The following is a 20,005-nucleotide window of genomic DNA, read 5'->3' as shown; positions in this document are numbered from 1 at the left end:
CCGTCGAAATCACCGACATACCCCCCACAACGATAAAAGCACCGCAGAGTCCCGTAAGCACACGGAGCAGGGGCAAAATCGGAACATCAAATTAAACCCCCAAAAAAATCAACGCATCCCCATCTTTCCCACCAAGACCCGAACGCCCACCCATCTTCGTCATCCCCACTTCGAAACGCCCACCGAGGACGGATCCATACCCAAACGCGGACTCCGACGCACCCCCCTGACCCGACCCATGGAGATCGCCCCGGCCCCGCTACCGCCCGCAGACCGGGACGTCCCAGACGACGCCGCGTCGGCAGACGCCGTCAAGACGTCGTCGTCGTCTAAGGAGAACGAAGCGAACGCGGCGGCGACGACGTCGTCTTCGTCGGTGGCGGTGAAATACGACGACGAGGAAGAGGAGGAGGACGTGTGCCGGATCTGTAGGAACCCGGGCGACGCCGATAACCCGCTCCGGTACCCGTGCGCTTGTAGCGGGAGCATCAAGTTTGTGCACCAGGATTGCCTCCTTCAGTGGCTCAATCACAGCAATGCTCGCCAATGCGAGGTTCAACTCTTTCTCTCTCTATCTCTCTCTGTGATCGGATTTTGTGCAATTTTTTGTGTTTCGGTTTTGATTGGTGATGAATTGGTGTTTGCAATCCCTCAATTTCTTTGAGTTTGGAATTGATTAGGTTAGGGTTCTAGGGTTTATTTGTGTACTCGTAGTTTATGTTATTGGCAAGGGAGGCCAGCGATGTCGTGTTGAGAAATGGGAAGCGTTGAAGAACGGTGGCAATTTCAAATTTTTTATTTTTGTTTTTGTTCTCTCATGATTATATTGGGTAATCAAACAAGATTTGAGTTTCTTTATACTTGCTTTGTGCTGAAGAGTGGGATAAATTTTATTTAGCTATGAAATATTTCCCTGTTAGTTCATAATTGTCTTATGGAGATCTTAACTCTACTATAAGAGATGAGAGCCGCAAAATTATTATATGTTAGTGTACTTGGGATTGCTCTTTTGGGTTCTTTGAATGAAATGTGCTTCTGTTTACAAAAACAAAAGAGCAAAGATATATTCAAAAGTTTTCTTGGGTTTTCATGATCATCTTGGTGGGAGGCAATGGTTTGGAAACCTATCACTTTTAAATAAGGCAAAATAAGGTTTTCTAAAATAATAAATAAATATATCATTATGTTAGTAGCTAAACCCCAGTGTCTGGCCTATGTTCTAAAGCCAAACGTTGCTAAATGTTGATATCCTAGCATAGGAATGTGAATTTCATTGAGTTCATTTATCAGCTTTGCTTGAGCTAGCAGATTCTCATTTGAGACCTTTTATCTTGGACCTTAATTTATTTTTTATGCACTCTATCATTTTATGTATATGTTTGGTTGGATTTCATTGAGAACTCCAATATTGTTGGTTTTTTGAATTCCCGTGCAATTTGTGTTTAAGTTTAATGTTGTTATTTATACTCTTTGGGCACTCATGATTTACTTGACGTGCATTGCAGGTTTGCAAGCATGCATTTTCCTTCTCTCCTGTTTATGCCGAGAATGCCCCTGCAAGGCTGCCTTTTCAAGAGTTTGTAGTTGGGATGGCAATGAAAACATGCCATGTTCTGCAATTTTTTCTGCGCCTTAGCTTTGTGCTTTCTGTTTGGCTCCTCATTATACCTTTTATTACATTTTGGATATGGCGGCTGGCTTTTGTGAGGAGTTTTGGTGAAGCTCAGAGACTATTCCTAAGTCATTTATCCACTACAGTCATCCTCACTGATTGTCTGCATGGGTTCCTCCTTTCTGCTAGCATTGTGTTTATTTTTCTTGGAGCCACTTCTCTGAGAGATTATTTCAGGCATTTACGTGAGCTTGGAGGACAGGATGCTGACAGAGAAGATGAAGGGGAAAGAAATGGTGCTCGTGCTGCAAGAAGAGCTCCTGGACAAGCTAACAGGAATTTTGTTGGTGATGCAAATGGGGAAGACGCTGCTGGGGCACAAGGGATTGCTGGAGCAGGTCTAATGATTAGAAGGAATGCAGAAAACGTTGCTGCTCGATGGGAGATGCAGGCAGCTCGTCTTGAAGCTCATGTTGAACAGATGTTTGATGGTTTGGATGATGCTGATGGGGCAGAGGATGTACCGTTTGATGAGCTCGTTGGCATGCAGGGACCTGTATTTCACTTAGTTGAAAATGCGTTCACTGTAAGTTTTGTTTAGTTTTTGTCTTTTGTTGGTGCTTCCTCCACCCTTTTTGAATTACGCTAGCTCATAATTAAATACCGTTTCTCCAGTTTTACAGTGTTGTCTTAGTTGCTCTCCTTGTACTCTTAATCTCTTCATATATTTTTATGTTTGCATCATTTCTCTCTTCTTCTTCTTTTTTCCAGGTTTTTGTCATTGTTTCTGATTCTTTTGACAACTATGGTTGAACTAATTCTCATCTTATTACGTTTCTGTATGCATGTGTGCTATTTAGTTGAGGTTGACTCTCAGTGGTAGTTTTTGATTTAAGAGTCAATGTTGTATTACCAGTTAAAGGATTTGTTTGTATTCAATTTGTATTAATATGTTGAATGGCTCCATTTCTCTCCGCAGGTTCTGGCCAGCAATATGATATTCCTTGGTGTAGTAATCTTTGTGCCTTTCTCATTAGGTCGGATTATACTCTATCATTTATCCTGGCTTTTCTCCACTGCTAGTGGTCCAGTTTTGTCAACAGTCGTGCCACTCACAGAATCAGCCCTTTCCTTGGCAAATGTGACATTGAAGAATGCAGTAACAGCTGTAACGAATGCATCATCTGAAAGCCAACAAAGTGGTATGGTTGACCAGGTTGCAGAGATCTTGAAAGTGAACATGAGTGGATTAAATGAGGTTTCAAACAATGTAAGTTCACCACTTTCAGCAGACTTCTTGAAAGGGGCAACACTTGGAACTTCAAGGCTCTCTGATGTTACAACTCTTGCTATTGGATACATGTTTATATTCTCCCTAGTTTTCTTCTACCTTGGCATTGTTGCTTTGATTCGGTACACTAGGGGTGAGCCATTGACTATGGGAAGGTTTTATGGTATTGCTTCGATGGCAGAGACAATTCCATCTCTCTTCAGGCAGCTTTTGGCAGCAATGAGGCATTTGATGACAATGATTAAGGTTGCTTTCCTTCTAGTTATTGAACTGGGGGTGTTTCCATTGATGTGTGGATGGTGGCTAGATGTATGTACTATAAGGATGTTTGGGAAGTCGATGTCGCACAGGGTTCAATTTTTCTCAGTGTCTCCTTTAGCCAGCTCACTGGTCCATTGGGTTGTAGGAATTGTATACATGCTACAAATAAGTATATTCGTCAGTCTTCTTCGAGGGGTATTGTTCTTTGCCATCTTATCATATCGGTCAATATGCTTTTCCAAGCACCAATTTTACATGTATTTGTTTTTCCTATGCTTCTGTCTGCAGGTTCTGCGTAATGGAGTTCTTTATTTCCTTAGAGATCCCGCTGATCCAAATTACAATCCCTTCCGTGATCTTATTGATGATCCTGTGCACAAACACGCTCGCAGGGTCCTGTTATCTGTTGCGGTTTATGGGAGTTTAATTGTGATGCTGGTGTTTTTACCAGTTAAATTAGCTATGCGGATGGCACCCTCCATTTTTCCTCTTGACATCTCGTAAGATGACCCTCAATGTTTCAGTGGCACTTATTGTTCCACAACTGCAGTTTTATTGTTGATATTTTATATTGTTCTCTAACGTGCACCTTATTTTTCCCCTTCGGCAGGGTATCTGATCCATTTACTGAAATTCCTGCGGACATGCTTCTTTTTCAAATATGCATTCCATTTGCCATTGAGCATTTTAAATTACGGACAACGATTAAATCCCTCCTCCGTTATTGGTTTACGGCAGTTGGCTGGGCACTTGGTTTAACTGATTTCTTGCTGCCCAGACCTGAGGACAATGCAGCTCAGGAAAATGGAAATGCAGAGCCAGGAAGACAGGATAGACTACAGGTTCAACTGGGGGTACCGGACCAGGCTTTGGTGGCACTTCCAGGTGGTGGTGATCCAAATGGAAGCATTCTTGCATCAGGGGACTCAAATGTCGCGGAAGAGTATGACACAGATGAACAATCTGATTCTGAGTAAGTTGAGAGAATCCTTACAAATAGAAAGATGAGAGTAGATCTGATTATTGCAGGATTTATTTCAAAAATTGTCCTTATTGTGCTATCTGGTCTTAATTTTCCTGGTTTGCATTTCCACTTTGATATTGAAAATTCATAAATGCAGCTGTTGTTAGTTCACAATTTTAAGTCATGCCATCATTTGTCCTTTTTCTATTGCATCTGCAATAGTGTGTTGTTTTATTTGATTATCTTAACTGGTTTTACCTCTTTTTCCCTCTGTTTTTCAGACGATACAGCTTTGTGCTTCGCATTGTACTCTTGTTGGTGGTGGCTTGGATGACTTTACTTGTATTCAACTCTGCCTTGATAGTTGTACCAACCTCACTTGGAAGGGCGATTTTCAATGTCATTCCTTTTCTCCCTATAACTCATGGCATCAAGTGCAATGGTAAATTCTTTTCTGATTGTTATTCTTCATATTTCTGAGATCAGAATGTTGAACTTTTTACCTTTTTTAAAAAAATAGATTTGTACGCTTTCATCATTGGAAGCTACATAATATGGACTGCTGTAGCTGGAGTTAGATACTCCATCGAGCATATTAGAACAAAAAGGGTTGCAGTTCTGTTGGGGCAGATTTGGAAGTGGTGTGCCATTGTTATCAAGAGTTCTGTGCTTTTGTCAATATGGGTAAGAATCATATGGTTTTTTATTCCTAGGAATCAGTGTTCTATATCAGGTTTGTATATAAACTACTGACATATTGTTATTGTTCCAGATTTTTATCATTCCTGTATTGATTGGGCTGCTCTTTGAGCTTTTGGTGATCGTGCCGATGCGCGTGCCTGTTGATGAAAGCCCAGTATTCCTGCTTTATCAGGACTGGGCATTAGGACTTATTTTTCTCAAGATATGGACTAGACTGGTGAGCGGTGCTATAAAATAATGAGTTGCATATTTTGTTGGACTTCTTTATGTTGAGTATTTTCTGTCCACGGGGGATTTAGGTCTTTATGGTTGTACTTGTTATGTACTTATGCAGGTTATGTTGGATCACATGATGCCACTGGTAGATGAAAGCTGGCGACTAAAGTTTGAAAGAGTGAGGGATGATGGTTTCTCTAGGCTGCAAGGTCTATGGGTGCTTCGCGAGATTGTATTTCCAATCATAATGAAGTTGTTGACTGCCCTGTGTGTGCCTTATGTACTTGCCAGAGGGTTATTTCCTGTTCTCGGCTACCCATTAGTAGTCAACTCAGCAGTTTATCGGTTTGCTTGGCTGGGGTGCCTTTGCTTTAGCCTGCTGTGCTTTTGTGCCAAGAGATTCCATGTCTGGTTCACCAACCTTCACAACTCTATACGGGATGACCGGTATCTAATTGGTCGTAGGCTTCATAACTTTGGAGAAGCCATCGTGGAGAAGCAAAATGAATCTGAGACATCGTGTGAAATGCAGGACTCTAATTTTGAGGCCAGTGGTTTAATTCGACACGACCGAGAAGCTGATGTAGGACTCCGACTAAGGCGTGCAAACCGACTTGAAGCTTAATGTATGACACAAATCTAGAGAAGGTTTTCGTCTTATCCAAGGCTAATATGAAGCTTTAGATACTTACATCCCTTTATAGGACTGGTTTTGTACGTCATCTCCATGGATGTAAGAAAGGGTATTCAAAATATCCCTCGTATTAGAGTTGTCTTTCAGTTTGTGCATATGATGCTTGTGAAATTAGTAATTAGAATTTACATGAATGCAAAATTGTCTATACACTCACATTTTTGCCTCTGCTTTAGTCATCCTTGGTCCTTGTGTTCTTTTCTTGTTTGCATTAATAAACATCGCTGCTTGTTTCATGATTGGATTTCTAAGTGCCGGATGATTTTTTCGCTTACCGTAAGCCACTCATGATGATTGGGGGGATCAGCAATGTATAAACTCATTGGATGCATTTTGATAGCAGGAACATGAATTTGTATAATCCGATTTCCAAGTGGACCGTATTAATATAAGGAAACAGTACTTGAAGTTAAACGACGCAACTAATGTTGAAAACTCAAATTCGAGCCCCTTGTCTGATGCAAAATTTCTAGTTTTCTACTGCTTTCTTAGATGCGTTCTGCTCGTGGAAACATTTTTCAGACAAGTTTTTTGGATGGTTAGGCATATGGGAAGACTGGCTATCGATGTACAAACAGGCTCTGAGAGAGAGTCTGATGCGAAAGTTCTTGCTGCTGCTTTGCTTATACATTTCTCAATTGCTCGTGTAAAAGTGATGGCTTATGAATCTATGAATCAAACCATGTCCTTGGCATTTTTTCTAGCATTTCATTTGTTCATGTCAACAATTTTGCCCTGGAAATGACATTGCTAATAACCATCCTCATCCGACCAAAAAAAAATCACCACCTTTGGCACAGAAAAAATAAGGAAAGCAACAGATGTGCATAGAAATATTTATGCATAAACGTCACAATCTCAACATAAACTCCAAAAGCTCATGGAACAGACAAAAACCAGTTTCTAGTACCTACGCAAGAAACTCTTCTCAAACACTATCAAAACCACACACCTACTTCAGTCTCAATCCATCATGCGAAAGAAAAAACTCTCAAGACACCAGGTTTTCATTGAGTGACAATGAGGCAAGTTGATCAGCTGCATTGCCAGCTTGCTGCTGCTGAGCAACATTCCTCAGAACTTCCATAGCCTCAGCTACCTTTGCTTTCAGAGCTTCAGGTGACTCCAGCAAATGCAGAACCTCTGTCTGATCCATCTCCAGAAGCATGCCTGTAACCTTGGCTGCATTCTCAGGTTCCAGCTGTTCCACGAGTGGGTAAAGATTCTCACCCAGCATCTACAAATTTCCACCAAACGGACAAAACTCATTAATAGCATAATAACCAGGACAAAATTACTTGCCCAAAAAAAATCTAATAACCATATTTATTTTGTATCGTAATCAAAACAATGAACACAATCTGGTAAGCACTACAAAGTCCAAAATGTCTAGCATAGACTAATAAATGGACAAAGAAACACAAAAGCATACCGTTCTTTGCTGCTCCGGTGTAGCATTTGCAAGAGCAGTAGCCAAAGCCCCTATTGGAATTGGTTGAGACAGTGCTGCATCACGCATTGGCATGCCACCCATGTCATATGGAACAGAAAACATGCCTCCAGCAACACCAGGCATGGGAACATCAGGTAAACCGCGACCAGATGGGTAACGGTAGACACGCCCCCTTGGAAGCATCTGTCATTAAAAATCCATCAGAAATTATGTCAATAAACCAAAATACTAAAGACTACGTTAGAGACAACATGCATCTAACCTGCTGTTGCATTATCGGAACTGGTTGCTGGTTTTGCTGAACAGAGCCTCCACGTCTGCCACCAGGGCGCTGCCCTTGCTGCCCCTGCTGAACCATTGGCACAAAGAAATTTGGCATGGGAGCCCCACCAGGCCTCATACCAGGAACAAGCTGCTGCTGATACCCAAATCCAGGCTACAAAGGAAACAAAATAATATCATTAAAAAAATTCAAAGGTAATGAGACTGTTGAATGTCTTCCCCGCAAATAAAAATGACCGTTAAATGGGAAAAAAATTTCTGGTCACCTGGGAAGGAATGATAGCAGGTGGACCTTGACCATAGAATATTTGTTGTCCAAGACCTGGACCACCAGGAGGGTACATTGGCATACGAGGAGCAACTGAAGGTGCCATTGCAACTGGTCGCATTTGAGAAAACTGGGCCTGTGCAAGCAGTAAACGCAATAACACGTGACAATACTAACGTGTCAATATCGAAACAAAAGAGAACGTGACCAGAGTACAGATAAGTATCGCTTAGATGCTTTTTGTCTACAACCCACATTGACGATCTTGTAGGAAAGTAACTCATTGCATAAAGAGGAGCTATATATTAATTGATATTGGGCCAAACTTAAGAGTTTGTTTTGTTCGAGGATCAGCAGAAGACATACCTGCAACCTTGCTCTTCTATCTTCTTTTCGTTGTGCAAGTGCAACATAGAGAGGTTTGCTTACAATCATTTTGCCGTTCATTTCCAAGAGCTATCAAACAGGAAAAAAAACATATATTTTTACTTCTTTAACAATAAAGAAATTTGTCTGACCCAAAAAAAAAACAATAAAAGAAATTTATTAAGAGTGTTTCTATCCTCATCCCACACATTGCTAATAACACCCGCAATTCTAAAAATATCCATAACTCCTAACCCAACTTTCTTTTTCTGGGCATAGATGAGGGCGGCCATGAATGTCACTTCCACAGTTGGTCATGGCAGCAAAAAACAACAAAATTGTTTTACTAAATATTTTCCCTTTTTCTGAATAGGGCAAGCACTCTTTTAATCCATATAAAAAATAAACTTACAGCTCTATTTGCCTCTTCAGGAGTTGAGAATGCAACAAAACCTGATCCCCTACTTATTCCACTAGGGTCTCGCATGACCTGCACACATGTGAATAAAAAAGAGTTTTGTTAGGCCATACCAATGCAAATTGAATGATGATTATGACACAGGTGCTTTGCAATCTAAAACAAGGACTACACACCTTGCATGAGGTAATAGTCCCAAATGGAGCGAACAGTTCCTTAAGTTTCTCATCACCTATGGTATCATCTAAATTTTTAACATACAAGTTTGCCCCTTGATACTTGTCTGCTGCCTCTTTCATGCTCTGTTCAAATCGTTGTTTCAATTCATTTTCCCTTTCAGATTTCTTCTGGGCCTTCCCAACATACCACTCCTTGTCATCAAATTTCTTTCCATTTAGATCCTCAACAGCTCTAGCAGCATCATCAGTGTTTTCAAAATTGACAAACCCAAAGCACTTCGATTTTCCATCTGCATCCCGCATCACCACTACGCTAGTGATTTTTCCAAATTTAGCAAAAATTTTGTCCAAGTCTTCCTCAGTAGTTGATTCTGATAGATTCTTTACAAAAACATTGTTGAATCTTGACTTGTCAGAAACACCGTCCCTTTCCTGCTTACGGAGGAAAGGCCCTACATAAACTTGCTTATCATTTATAAGCATACCATTTAACTTCTCTATAGCTTTCTGGGCAGCTTCATCATTGTCGAATTGTACAAAGCCATAGCCTTTTGACTGGCCAGAGGGGTCTGTAGCCACCTTGCAAGAAAGGATGTTTCCAAATGCAGAAAAGGTATCATGCAAGGCTTTGTGATCAATAGCTTTGTCCAAATTCTGACAAAAGTAATACAAGTGAAAGTGTCAGCAAGGAGATAACTGTGACATATAAACATATAATGGTGCTTCCTAAAACATTAAAAACATGAATACCTTAATAAATATATTTCCAGCCCCGCTTTTGCGGATACTAGGATCACGATGAGAGTACATAATCCTAATGGGCCTTCCATTCACGGGACTGAAGTTCAACATATCCAATGCCCTAGCAGCTGCCACCAATTCCAACTAAAAATGTAAGTAAAAATCAAAAGTAAAAGGAGCATTGACAAATCTCACACAATGCAAAAGAAACGAAGGGAAAGAATATTAGACATCTCTAATCTCTGTTTCAATAACAAAACACAATATTCAACTTAATTGTTTCTCTGCATGACACTGTTTACAGGAACCAACCTATGTTATCCTCCTCTTTGGTTACTAACAGGTGCAGTCACGACAGCCTCTGGGCTCTAGGTGACTAAAAATTTCAATTTAAGATTTTAAGAGAGGCATTGAAAAGTCCTAAACTGATCATTGTAGGGAACAAGACTATAAACTGTGAAACCAAAAATATTGCAAATTTAATATCTCAGAAAGGATGGGTAAAGGATTAAATGGGTTTCTAACCCAAGGTCACAATGTTTCTTCCAAATATGTTTCCACATAACACCTATCAAATTAGTGCATTGAGTAGTAAGAAAATGGAAAACATGTATACACTCTTAAAATTATAAACCTAAGCAACCTTATTCCTGGTTAATAGTGAGCTTGTTTGGTGAAGGAAAGGTCCTTTGCTGGAAGGAACCATAATATGACAGCAGCCTAATTCAATTTCAGGGCATATTATGCTCTATCTTGTATTAGCCAAAATGGGAGCCTTTACTGAACACCCCAACAGAAGGCCTAAGGCGTGACAAGACAAGAAAAATCGTACAAGAGTTCCAACATAATAGCCAGAATCTCAGCATTACAAACCCCACCAACAGGCACAGACTCATTATTGTTAAAATACATCACCAGGAAGGAAAACTTGAACGAGAAAATTGAGCACATACAAAGTAAAGCACCAGGTTTCATATCTGAGGAAAATATATCTTGTAATTACAAAACAATGAATGCTAAATCCAAATGCACCTATAATTTTTAGCCTAACCCCTTAATTTACTCGTATAGTAATTCTACTCAATGCCTGCCCCCCATAATATATTGACAACCACAAATTTCCTATTATTCTCCTAAGAGTCATTTTGACGAAATTTGAAGCATATGCTTGCAGGAAGTCACAACTACATCAATAAACTACACATGTTCGAATTCACTTCCCCCACCTCACAGAAATCCCGGTTTGCAAAAACTACATCTTATACAATCAACACTACCACATACCTATCACTTAATTGCCTTTTCTTTCTACAATAAATTGCACAAACACTGTTAAATACAAATGGATCCAGTCACCACACCTAAAAGATGTAACTTGCACACAAAAATTAAAACATTGGGCTAAGTTTACTTAGCCTCCTTAGCCACCTATATGGCATGCAAAACCATCTTATTCAGCTTACAATAGAAAGAACATCCATGATCTAAATCATATATGAAACAGTAAGCAACCCAAAAAAAAAAAAGCATACAAATGAGCTCCAAAATCCCTAATAAAGTGAATCAAAACCACTTACCATCTTGTGGGTTGCTATAATTGACATAGCCATAGCCAAGCGACCTCCTGGTGGACAAGTCCCTGCAAACCCTAACCGAAACCACCTGACCCAGCTGGTTAAACAGGTCGTAGAGCTGCGAATCCGTAACGTTCTGGTCAAGATCCCCAACATAAAGCGACGTCGTCACGAACTGGTTGGCCGCACCACCGTTCGCCGCAGCCGCAGCCGCCGCTGCTGCGTTCGCATTCTGAGCCTGGACCTGAACTTGCGCCATCTTCAACAGAAAAGCCTAAATTTTTTTTTCTTTTCAAAATATTTGAATTTTTTCTTTCGTTTTCCGATAATCTTCCCTCTCCTCTTTGTTATTTCAGCACCAGAAAATCCGAGGAAGATAAAATAAGCCAACAAAGACACTAACTACTAAACGCTCTCCAACTGCTCGATAAAAAACCGCTGAGGAAAAGGAAAAACTCAAGTCTTTTTTTTTTTTTTTTTGCTTTTTTGGTTTATTTGGTAGGGAGGAGAGGGAAGGGAGTGGAGGGATAAATAGTCGGAGATCCGACGGAGGGTGGCAGAGGCCGCCGGTGGGTGGCGGCGCGTGAGATAAGTCTGTGGGCGATGAGAGAGAAATGTAGAGAGAGAAAGGGAAGGAAAGAAAATAGGGAAGATGGTTTTTTTACTGCTGCGCGCAGCTGGAAGAACTGCACTAAAAGGGTGGGACTTGCAACTGTGGGTGTTGATATAGTTGGTGGGCTTGGGTGAGCCCTAGGATGATCTGAAGGAGGCGATCTGGACCGTTGATTTGGATGTAGTGGGCCCATGATGACGAGGTCGTATGTGTAAGATCAACGGCTGAGATGTGTCGAATGTGAGTTGTGAGGTACAACTACTGGTAACGTTAGATTTTCTAGATAGCTAAGGTAGGTCTTGTCTTGTAGGGTTTGGTGTGGGGGCCGTCGGGCTCTTGGGCAGCTGCCACGGGTCATGTAAGCGCGTGATATGCTGATTTCTGGTGAGTCCACACACAACATCGGTAAAAACTGAAAATTTTTACTTTGCATTGGTGGCGTACAAAATTATTCTTTATGACTGTTACATATTTAGTCCATGTGTGGTGACTAACTATAATTGGATTAGATTATGATGTACGATTGAATTAGGAGGCATTATTGGATTGACTGAATTACATTGAATTGAAAATGATAAGTATTTTTCATTAGCACTAGAGTCCTGATTCCGTGTCCTGTTTGATTTATGGAAAAAGAGACTTGGGAATGAGAAATCAATTACTTTCCCATGTTTAGTAAGTCTAGGTATGAGAAATCGTCACCTAACTTATGAGAAAATAAGGGGGAAAATGAAGTCATCCTTCAACTTGGGTTTTGTTTTCCCTCATCATGGGAAAGTTTGGGAAACTGAACTAACATTAAATACATATTTTTTATGACCATTTTATCCCCATTAACAATTTAGAATTACAATATATCATTAAATGCATTCCTTTTTTATTTGATTTAATATGGGTATAATTGAAAATTTATACAAACTTTGTTTTCTATTCCTACTCAAAACAAACATGGGAAATGAAATAAAGTGATATTTTTCGGTTACTTTCCCAACATTACGAAACGTGGGAAATGAATCTTTCATTCTCATTCATTAGGGAATGACATTGGAAAATGATTTCCCCTCAAATTCATTCCATGAACCAAATGGGTCAAAGACTAAGAAATTAGAATGGTAGGATTATGTATCTCACTTTTTTAAGGATAAATTATTCTATAAAATGTACATAATTCAATTACGATGAGATTATTTTTTATCTCATTCACATTCATTTTTGAACACCAAACATGACATTGGATTAAGTTAATCAAATCTTACTACATATTCTACCCACCAAACGAGTTAATGTACATGCAGTGGCGGTCCTACAGCAAGGGCAGGGTAGGCAGCTGTCTACCAAAAAAAATTTCACCAAAAAAGAAAAACCCTATATGTAAGCAAACTATTCATACCCAGCCCATGTAATGGTGTGAACCCATGCCTACCCAAACTTAAAAGCAACCCACATGTGTTATATGGCCCAGTCAAACTTCAATAGTCGACAGTCCCAAATCATTATCCTTTGCAACTTTTTCTTGAGTCTAGACATTCTCTCTTGGTAGCATCTTTTCATATATAAGGCCAACAAATATTCTTTTATTTGCTTTTTCCTAAAATAAATGTATGCATCTTAAGTTTTTTAATAGTTTAATTTAGTTTTAGATTTAAATAGTTTAGTTTTGTGTTGCATTGCATTAATTTGAATTTTTAGCTTTTTTTTTGGGTTAAGTTTTTATATGTATAGAGATGCATATCTGAGGGTAAATCTCATTACGTTCTCTCCAACTAGGTGTATCTTTTTATTTTTATGAATGAAATTAAATCGAGTTTTTAAGATAAGTTTCGCCTATCTGACTTTTTTATTCTGGATCCGTCACTGAGTACATGTACACGTATACTTAACATATATATGCAAGAATATTTTATGAATGAGAAAACCCGGAATGTTCCGTGAGTGAAGGAGAAGATCCAAGAATGTTTCCTGGAGAATACCGACAGATTGTCCAAAAGCATAAAATATATATATATATATATATATATTCAATTTTCTTCAATTTATTTAAGGAGTAGGGACTTTTCTTGTTCTCACAATAACTGGAAGAATGAATTTATTTATTTATATAATTTTTTCTAAGGAATGATTACATATTCTATTTCTATGTATCTGGTCAAAGAGTGACCAATAATGCAATTGATTATTTTGGCTAATTGTGTGAAGCATCATGACTTCACTTCAACCTTAAACTAACTCTGAACTCAAACTTAATTGGTAAGAACCTATGATGAGCTAGAGGCAGCAAGTTGAGTCCACCAGTTCAAACGGAATTAACTTCCATATGATATAATTACGATCCATGACGTAAACTCGGTGTATGGAAGTTTGTCTCCATACACAAGTGGTGGAGCAGTAGACTCTGAACCATACATAAAAAAGGGCTTTTGCACATGCAAATTCTAGCTTTTTAGGTATCCCACAAGAATTGTATCAAATTCATGCATTGAGCATTAGGAGGTTATAAATTGACACTAAGTTGGTTAGTTTTAGTCAACCACGGAATTATATCAATTTCTTAAGAAGTGGGATATACTTTTCTTTTTCTGTTTATAATGTGTGGATAGTTGACTGACTTTGTATAAGGAGTTGTAGTGATGGAGTGGAACAATTTTCGCTAAGATGAGATGAGATAATTTTTACCAATAGAAGTGAATTTCCTAAAGATTAATGCCAAATTTCTATGTTTGTAAATATTTATATTGAACGAGAGTCTGCCCTAATTTAAGCGTTATTTCACCCTTAATTTGCACATGGCACTGTTTTTAGCGTAGGGAAGAAGGGTTAGAAGTTTTTAAGTAGTGCTGGCCGAAGAAATTTCAACATAGGAAGGAAATTAAAACAAGATTGTATGAGAAAGTAGAGATGTGGAAAAGTGGAATGTGGACTTGTCAAGAGGTTTGAACATGGAGAGTGACACATGGATTGAAATGCGAAATATATGCAGACATTTTCAATGGTGTGTATGTGGAAGTGACACACAACCATCTTGCTTGTGAAACATATAAAAAATGTGTTTATTTGCCAAATCTAAGCTATACCCATCAGTTGACAACATATGGATTGTTGCATGTACCGTATTGGCAGGAAAAATCAAGATCATCTAACATTGCATGTCCACGGTTCTAATATTATTATGATATTTGGAAAGAAATAAGAAGGGTCAAGAACAACCGAACTGTATTTTGATTTAATTATCATGTAATTTCTCTTATTCCACTACCACGGTATAATTACAATGTCGTATAAAATGGGAAATATCAATCCGTAATTTAGTAGCGGAATTAGGACTTTTGATTGGGGGCTAAAATTAAAATTTAATTGTAAACGACTTTATCATCCTAAATAAAGAGGGTTAATATTAGCGTAATTATGATTTTCTTGTGTATGATATCATTCTTTTGGAAATGTTAAAAGGGATTGTAAAAGGATGGATGGATTAAGGTCACTTCTAACTCTGTTTTGATTCCTACCATCCTATTATTCATTTACATTATAACACATAAACTGATATACCACGTAATTATATTTCAGTATGAATATTAAGTTATCGTATCCTAGTATCACACTCTAATTAGGACGGATTGAGTTTGGATTTACCTTGCAACATGCCAACTTGTCCAACAGTCTAACACTCCGAGCCGCAACTTTAGAGAAGGAAGGAAGCAATAGTTTGAAAACGGCGCGGCGCGTGATCAGTGGAGAGCAGTCATAAGCGACCGAACGGGCGTGGTCCTACTCTCTCTCTCTCCATTTCTCCAACATTTCCTCTTGACACGGAAACCCAAAAAGCACAAAAAGAAAAAGAAATATAATAAACAACTACATGCTCTCTCTCAATAAGAAATCTGAAAATCCCACCAGCAGCAGCAGCAGAACCTCCTCTTTCTCTCTCTCCAGAATTAAAAATACAACAAAATCATAATTATTTATTTAAAAAAAGTAAAAAAATTCTAAAAAATTAGTTCTTTGCTTTGGTGTCTGCTTAGGTGAGCTGAGCTCCATCAAATCAAAAGCTGCGCTGCTCTGCTATGATGGGCTCAATCTCAATCCCTATCCCCATAACTTCCCCCAATTGCTCTCCTATTTCTTCTTCTGCAACTCCCAGCTCTTCCCTTCTTCCTCTTCGTCGATTCCCTCACCTCGCTCTCTCCAAACGACGCCGTAGCCTCCAGTTCCGGCCTCTGGTTCTCGCCTCCTCAGCCCCCGGCGTGGCCGCCAATTCCCTCCCCAGAAATGGGACCTTCACCGTCGGCGATTTCATGACCACCAAGGAGCATTTGCACGTCGTCAAGCCCACCACGACCGTCGACCAAGGTATAGTATGCCACAAGCTCAAACCTTCGAGCTCAAGCTCGAGTTTTGGCTTTCTGATTGATGATTGCTTCTTTTTTCTCTGTTTACAGCATTGGATGCTCTTGTGGAGAAGAGAATTACCGGCTTTCCTGTGATTGATGATGACTGGAAACTCGTAAGTAAATCTTATCTTTCTTTCTTTTTTCTTTCCTTTTTTGTGTTTTTATATATAAATCGTGTAATTGAAGTCTCTATCTATACGTATAAATGATATTAACGTAGAGGTTTATAAGGAAAGAGTAAGAGTTTTTGCTGCAAATCGCTATCTCCTTCTGTTAACAAGGCTTATCTTGTGTCTTGACTGTGTTGGTATTTTATTTTAATTGCTTTAGCTTTTTGTGTTTACGGGTTTGTGTTGCTCCACCTGGATTTGAGGGATTGTTTACTACTGCTGCAGGTTGGTGTTGTTTCAGATTATGACTTGTTAGCGTTAGACTCCATATCTGGAAACATAAAAGGTATGTTGTGTTTCATGATCCGAAGATTTAAACTTTAATATATATATATATATATATATATATATTTGTTCTTGCTTCCTGGTTTTGGGCTTCTTTTTACGGCAAGAAATTCTGGTTTGTCATATCATAATAGACAATCTTAACAGGTTAATGTATCTATTGAGTTTGGTCTGCTGTTAGGAAGAATCTTAAAGTTTGTTATTGAATTCTAAGGAAATGTTCTAGAATTTATATTGAAAACATTAGGTTGATGCATATAGTGAAAAATGAACAGAGTGATCAAGTAATCAGCTTATCATCTGTATTACTTGAATCCTTGGTTAAAACATTAGGTTCTTGCTTCAAAGCTATAATACCGTAAAGCAATGAACCATTTGCAGCAAAGTATCACTTAAAACATTGAATTCCTCACATTTTCAGCTGCAAAAAATTAATGCGAGTTCTTGGGCCTAAGGTTAACATAGGGGTTGGACTTGGGTTGAGCGCCTTTTTGTAAGCTAAAAGATTGGGACCTGAGGCGAATGCCTCACCAGGTTGTCCTCAAGGCCTGCCTTAGGCGGTGCTTTGCTGTCTATAATTTTGTTCTCACTGTTTGTTTTTCTGTTTTTAGGGTGAAATGAATGGAAACTTATTTGAATTTTTTTATGCTACCAGGTGGTCAAAGTGACACAAACTTGTTTCCAGATGTTGATAGTTCTTGGAAAGTATGTAAAGTTTTCTTTGCCACACATTTTTTTCATTTGTATTTACAAGTAATCTCTATTGCAATGCCTGTTTTGTTATTACACTATGATGGATTTATCTTTTTCGTTTACGTTGGATCATAAGATTGATTTGTTAATCCTTATAATTTTCATATAAATATTATAACATGCCAATTGTGCATATGTACACACCACATGTGGATCGTGTAGCCACACTAGGCACATTTACTGGCTGTCTTTGCAAGACAGTTGGAGTTGGGAATTCTTTGGAGATATGGCTGCTATAGTTAAAAAAGGGCTACTCTGTGGAACAGTGCTGTGGTGGCCTCTTGTGGGTGGTATGGTGGGAAAGAAATAGAAGAATTTTGATGATTGAGAAGAAGAGGTGTCTTCATTTTGGGGGGGGTGGGGTGGTTGAATTAGATATCTTAGTACTATCTGGATAGAGCTCTAGAATTTATGTGATGTTCTTGTTAATTCTTTTTCACTTGTACTATCCTCTTGTGTGACCAAGTGAGTAGTGTAAGTCTATATATCAGCAAGAATGTCCACTAAAACTAAAGTGGGAGACATGTTGTCGCCTAGAATTGAAGCTGTCCTGTTACAAATTATTTAAAATAATGCTTAGATCAGATGTGTGGTTAGTTGCTTCATTGATTTGCTTTCTAAATCTTGATGAGTATGGCAGACATTCAACGAGATACAGAAACTGCTTAGCAAGACCAACGGCAAAGTTGTTGGTGACGTGATGACACCTGCTCCGCTTGTTGTTCGTGAAACCACCAACCTAGAAGATGCTGCTAGGTAATGGATTGAACTAGTTTGCCTAATATCTGTTTTGTTGCTCAGGGAAAATTTCTTGTAGTATAAATGTTTCATTTGTGTTACATTGTTTTATTTGAGAATGAAAGTATGGGTGGCAGGCTGTTATGATTTTTCTTATGACTATTGTGGAGCTTTAGTTGGAGTGGAACTTAAATTTCTCATAGAATTTCTCTGACTTGTGGAAGTGATGATTGTGTCTTTTCATGCTAAAATGTGGTAGCAAGTTAGCTATGCACAGTAAGACAAGAATGATCTGAAATGTACAGTTCGATGCAGTTCAAAGTACAGTCAGCTAAACCATAATTTGTATTTTGTTAGGTTGTTGCTTGCAACAAAATATCGCCGACTGCCAGTTGTAGATAGTGAGGGGAAGCTGGTAATGATTCTTTTCTTTTCCTTTTTTCTTCTTAGAAAAAAAGGTTTCTTATTTGTTGGATGCTATATTGTTGCAAGTTTTTTTCTGATGGTTTCTTCTTCCATTGCAAAAGGTTGGGATCATTACGAGGGGAAACGTTGTTAAAGCTGCCCTACAGATAAAACGTGCTGGTGAAAAATGAGTTTAGTTCAGGGGAACATCGGCGGAGCTCATAGGCATGCATAATGAGCTAAGTCTCATTGATATCATAATTATTTCTGCAAGGCATAGGCTACACAGCTTGTCATTGCAGGTATTAAGAGGCCACTTAAAACTTCATCATTGCTGTCCTTAATAGTATAGATTGCCTTATAATATGGTTGCACTTGTATTTAGGCTTGTAAAATTATCAACATTTTCTAGGGTCAGATCTGTGACTTGCAGTTGTCCTATGGCAAATTTTTGTATTATAAAGACCATTATAACCTCAAAACCAATGATTATTTCGTTTATAGTTTATGAGGAGCTTTGCTCCGTATGTCTCCATGGTTTCACCAACCAGCCATATAATATGGTGGTTGATACGAAATTGAATAATTTCATTTGGGGTTTTATTTTTTGCCCCCCCGCTGGGGGGTGTGGTGGGGCGGTCCCACGTTTGGTAACGTTGGAAAAGTAACTGGGAAATATCACTTTATTTCATTTCCCATGTTTGTTTTAAGTAGGAATGGAAAACAAAGTTTGTATAAATATTCAATTATACCCATATTAAATAAATAAAAAATGCATTTAATGATATATTGTAATTTTAAATTATTAATGGTGATGAAATGGTCATGAAAAATGTTTACTTAATATTGGCTTATTTTCCTAAACTTTCCTATAAGGAGGGAAAACAAAACTTATGTTGGGAGGATGACTTCATTTCCCCTCTTACTTTCCTATGGGCCAGGTAATAATTTCTCATATCTGGACTTACCAAACATGAGAAAACAATTGATTTCCCATCCCCAAATCTCTTTTCCTATAAACCAAACGGGGCATGTGGGGATTGCTTATAAGAATGATTTATAGACTAGGATTTTGTTTTGGCATCACCAAATTCTAGTTGTGAAGAGTGATTTTCAAAGCCTAGCTTGGTCCAATATAGTTCTTAAAGTTTGAGGAAAATTATGGATAGATTGTTTGGACAAACCTCAAAATTTCTAAAATGGCGTGTACTAATTTATAAAATAACAGGATTTATAAATTACATGAACACTAACATAGGGATTGTGGGAGGAACAAATCACAAGCTTAAGTTCCACCTGGATGACCTAGAATTTTTTTAGCGGAAGTGCAATTTTGCCAAGGATTTATAAAATTAAAGAAAAAAAAAATTATTGCGTTGGCAACGCAGCATAGCACACAGCAGACTAACTTTGTTTAGGCTTTTTGTCGAACCATAGAGTGCACCTCTCAGGCTGGGCAAAGCTGCAATATGCAGCACTTATAATGGTTTTTCCAACAAATAGAGGTGCACTTGAGCCTAAATAGGTCCGACACGGGCACCAACCCCGCCATTGCCAAAACAACTAGCTACCAACTTCAGTCTTTCGTCTTTAAAGCTAATTGTTTGAACTTTTTCTTTAGCCTTTCCAGTG

General features: G+C 38.7%; 3 protein-coding genes across 3 annotated transcripts; 2 read left to right on the top strand and 1 right to left on the bottom strand.

The window, feature by feature from the left end:
• The first annotated feature begins 60 nt into the window (after positions 1–60).
• On the top strand, positions 61–5,976 carry CER9 (RING/U-box superfamily protein). Its single transcript, XM_008238262.3, has 9 exons — positions 61–553; positions 1,506–2,198; positions 2,592–3,359; positions 3,453–3,664; positions 3,775–4,137; positions 4,410–4,570; positions 4,649–4,812; positions 4,901–5,047; positions 5,165–5,976. The coding sequence occupies exons 1-9, from the start codon at positions 239–241 to the stop codon at positions 5,669–5,671; spliced, it is 3,330 nt and encodes a 1,109-aa protein (XP_008236484.2). The 5' UTR covers positions 61–238; the 3' UTR covers positions 5,672–5,976.
• Positions 5,977–6,546: 570 nt separating this feature from the next.
• Positions 6,547–11,725, bottom strand: LOC103335252 (polyadenylate-binding protein 2). The gene is made up of 9 exons (XM_089054196.1): positions 11,025–11,725; positions 9,457–9,575; positions 8,704–9,360; positions 8,522–8,599; positions 8,110–8,199; positions 7,742–7,879; positions 7,456–7,629; positions 7,173–7,376; positions 6,547–6,977 (listed from the first exon to the last, which is right to left on the bottom strand). Exons 1-9 carry the CDS (start codon positions 11,278–11,280, stop codon positions 6,732–6,734), a joined length of 1,962 nt encoding a protein of 653 aa, XP_088910322.1. The 5' UTR covers positions 11,281–11,725; the 3' UTR covers positions 6,547–6,731.
• A 3,779-nt stretch (positions 11,726–15,504) lies between these two features.
• LOC103335253 (CBS domain-containing protein CBSX1, chloroplastic-like) lies at positions 15,505–18,881 on the top strand. The gene is made up of 7 exons (XM_008238264.3): positions 15,505–15,981; positions 16,071–16,135; positions 16,418–16,478; positions 17,133–17,182; positions 17,871–17,986; positions 18,326–18,383; positions 18,496–18,881. Exons 1-7 carry the CDS (start codon positions 15,696–15,698, stop codon positions 18,562–18,564), a joined length of 705 nt encoding a protein of 234 aa, XP_008236486.1. The 5' UTR covers positions 15,505–15,695; the 3' UTR covers positions 18,565–18,881.
• Positions 18,882–20,005: the final 1,124 nt, after the last annotated feature.

The sequence above is a fragment of the Prunus mume genome, linkage group LG6 (genome assembly GCF_029339155.1).
Source record: "Prunus mume cultivar Tortuosa linkage group LG6, ASM2933915v1, whole genome shotgun sequence".
NCBI lineage: Eukaryota > Viridiplantae > Streptophyta > Magnoliopsida > Rosales > Rosaceae > Prunus > Prunus mume.
This window is presented reverse-complemented; position numbering and strand designations above follow the sequence as displayed.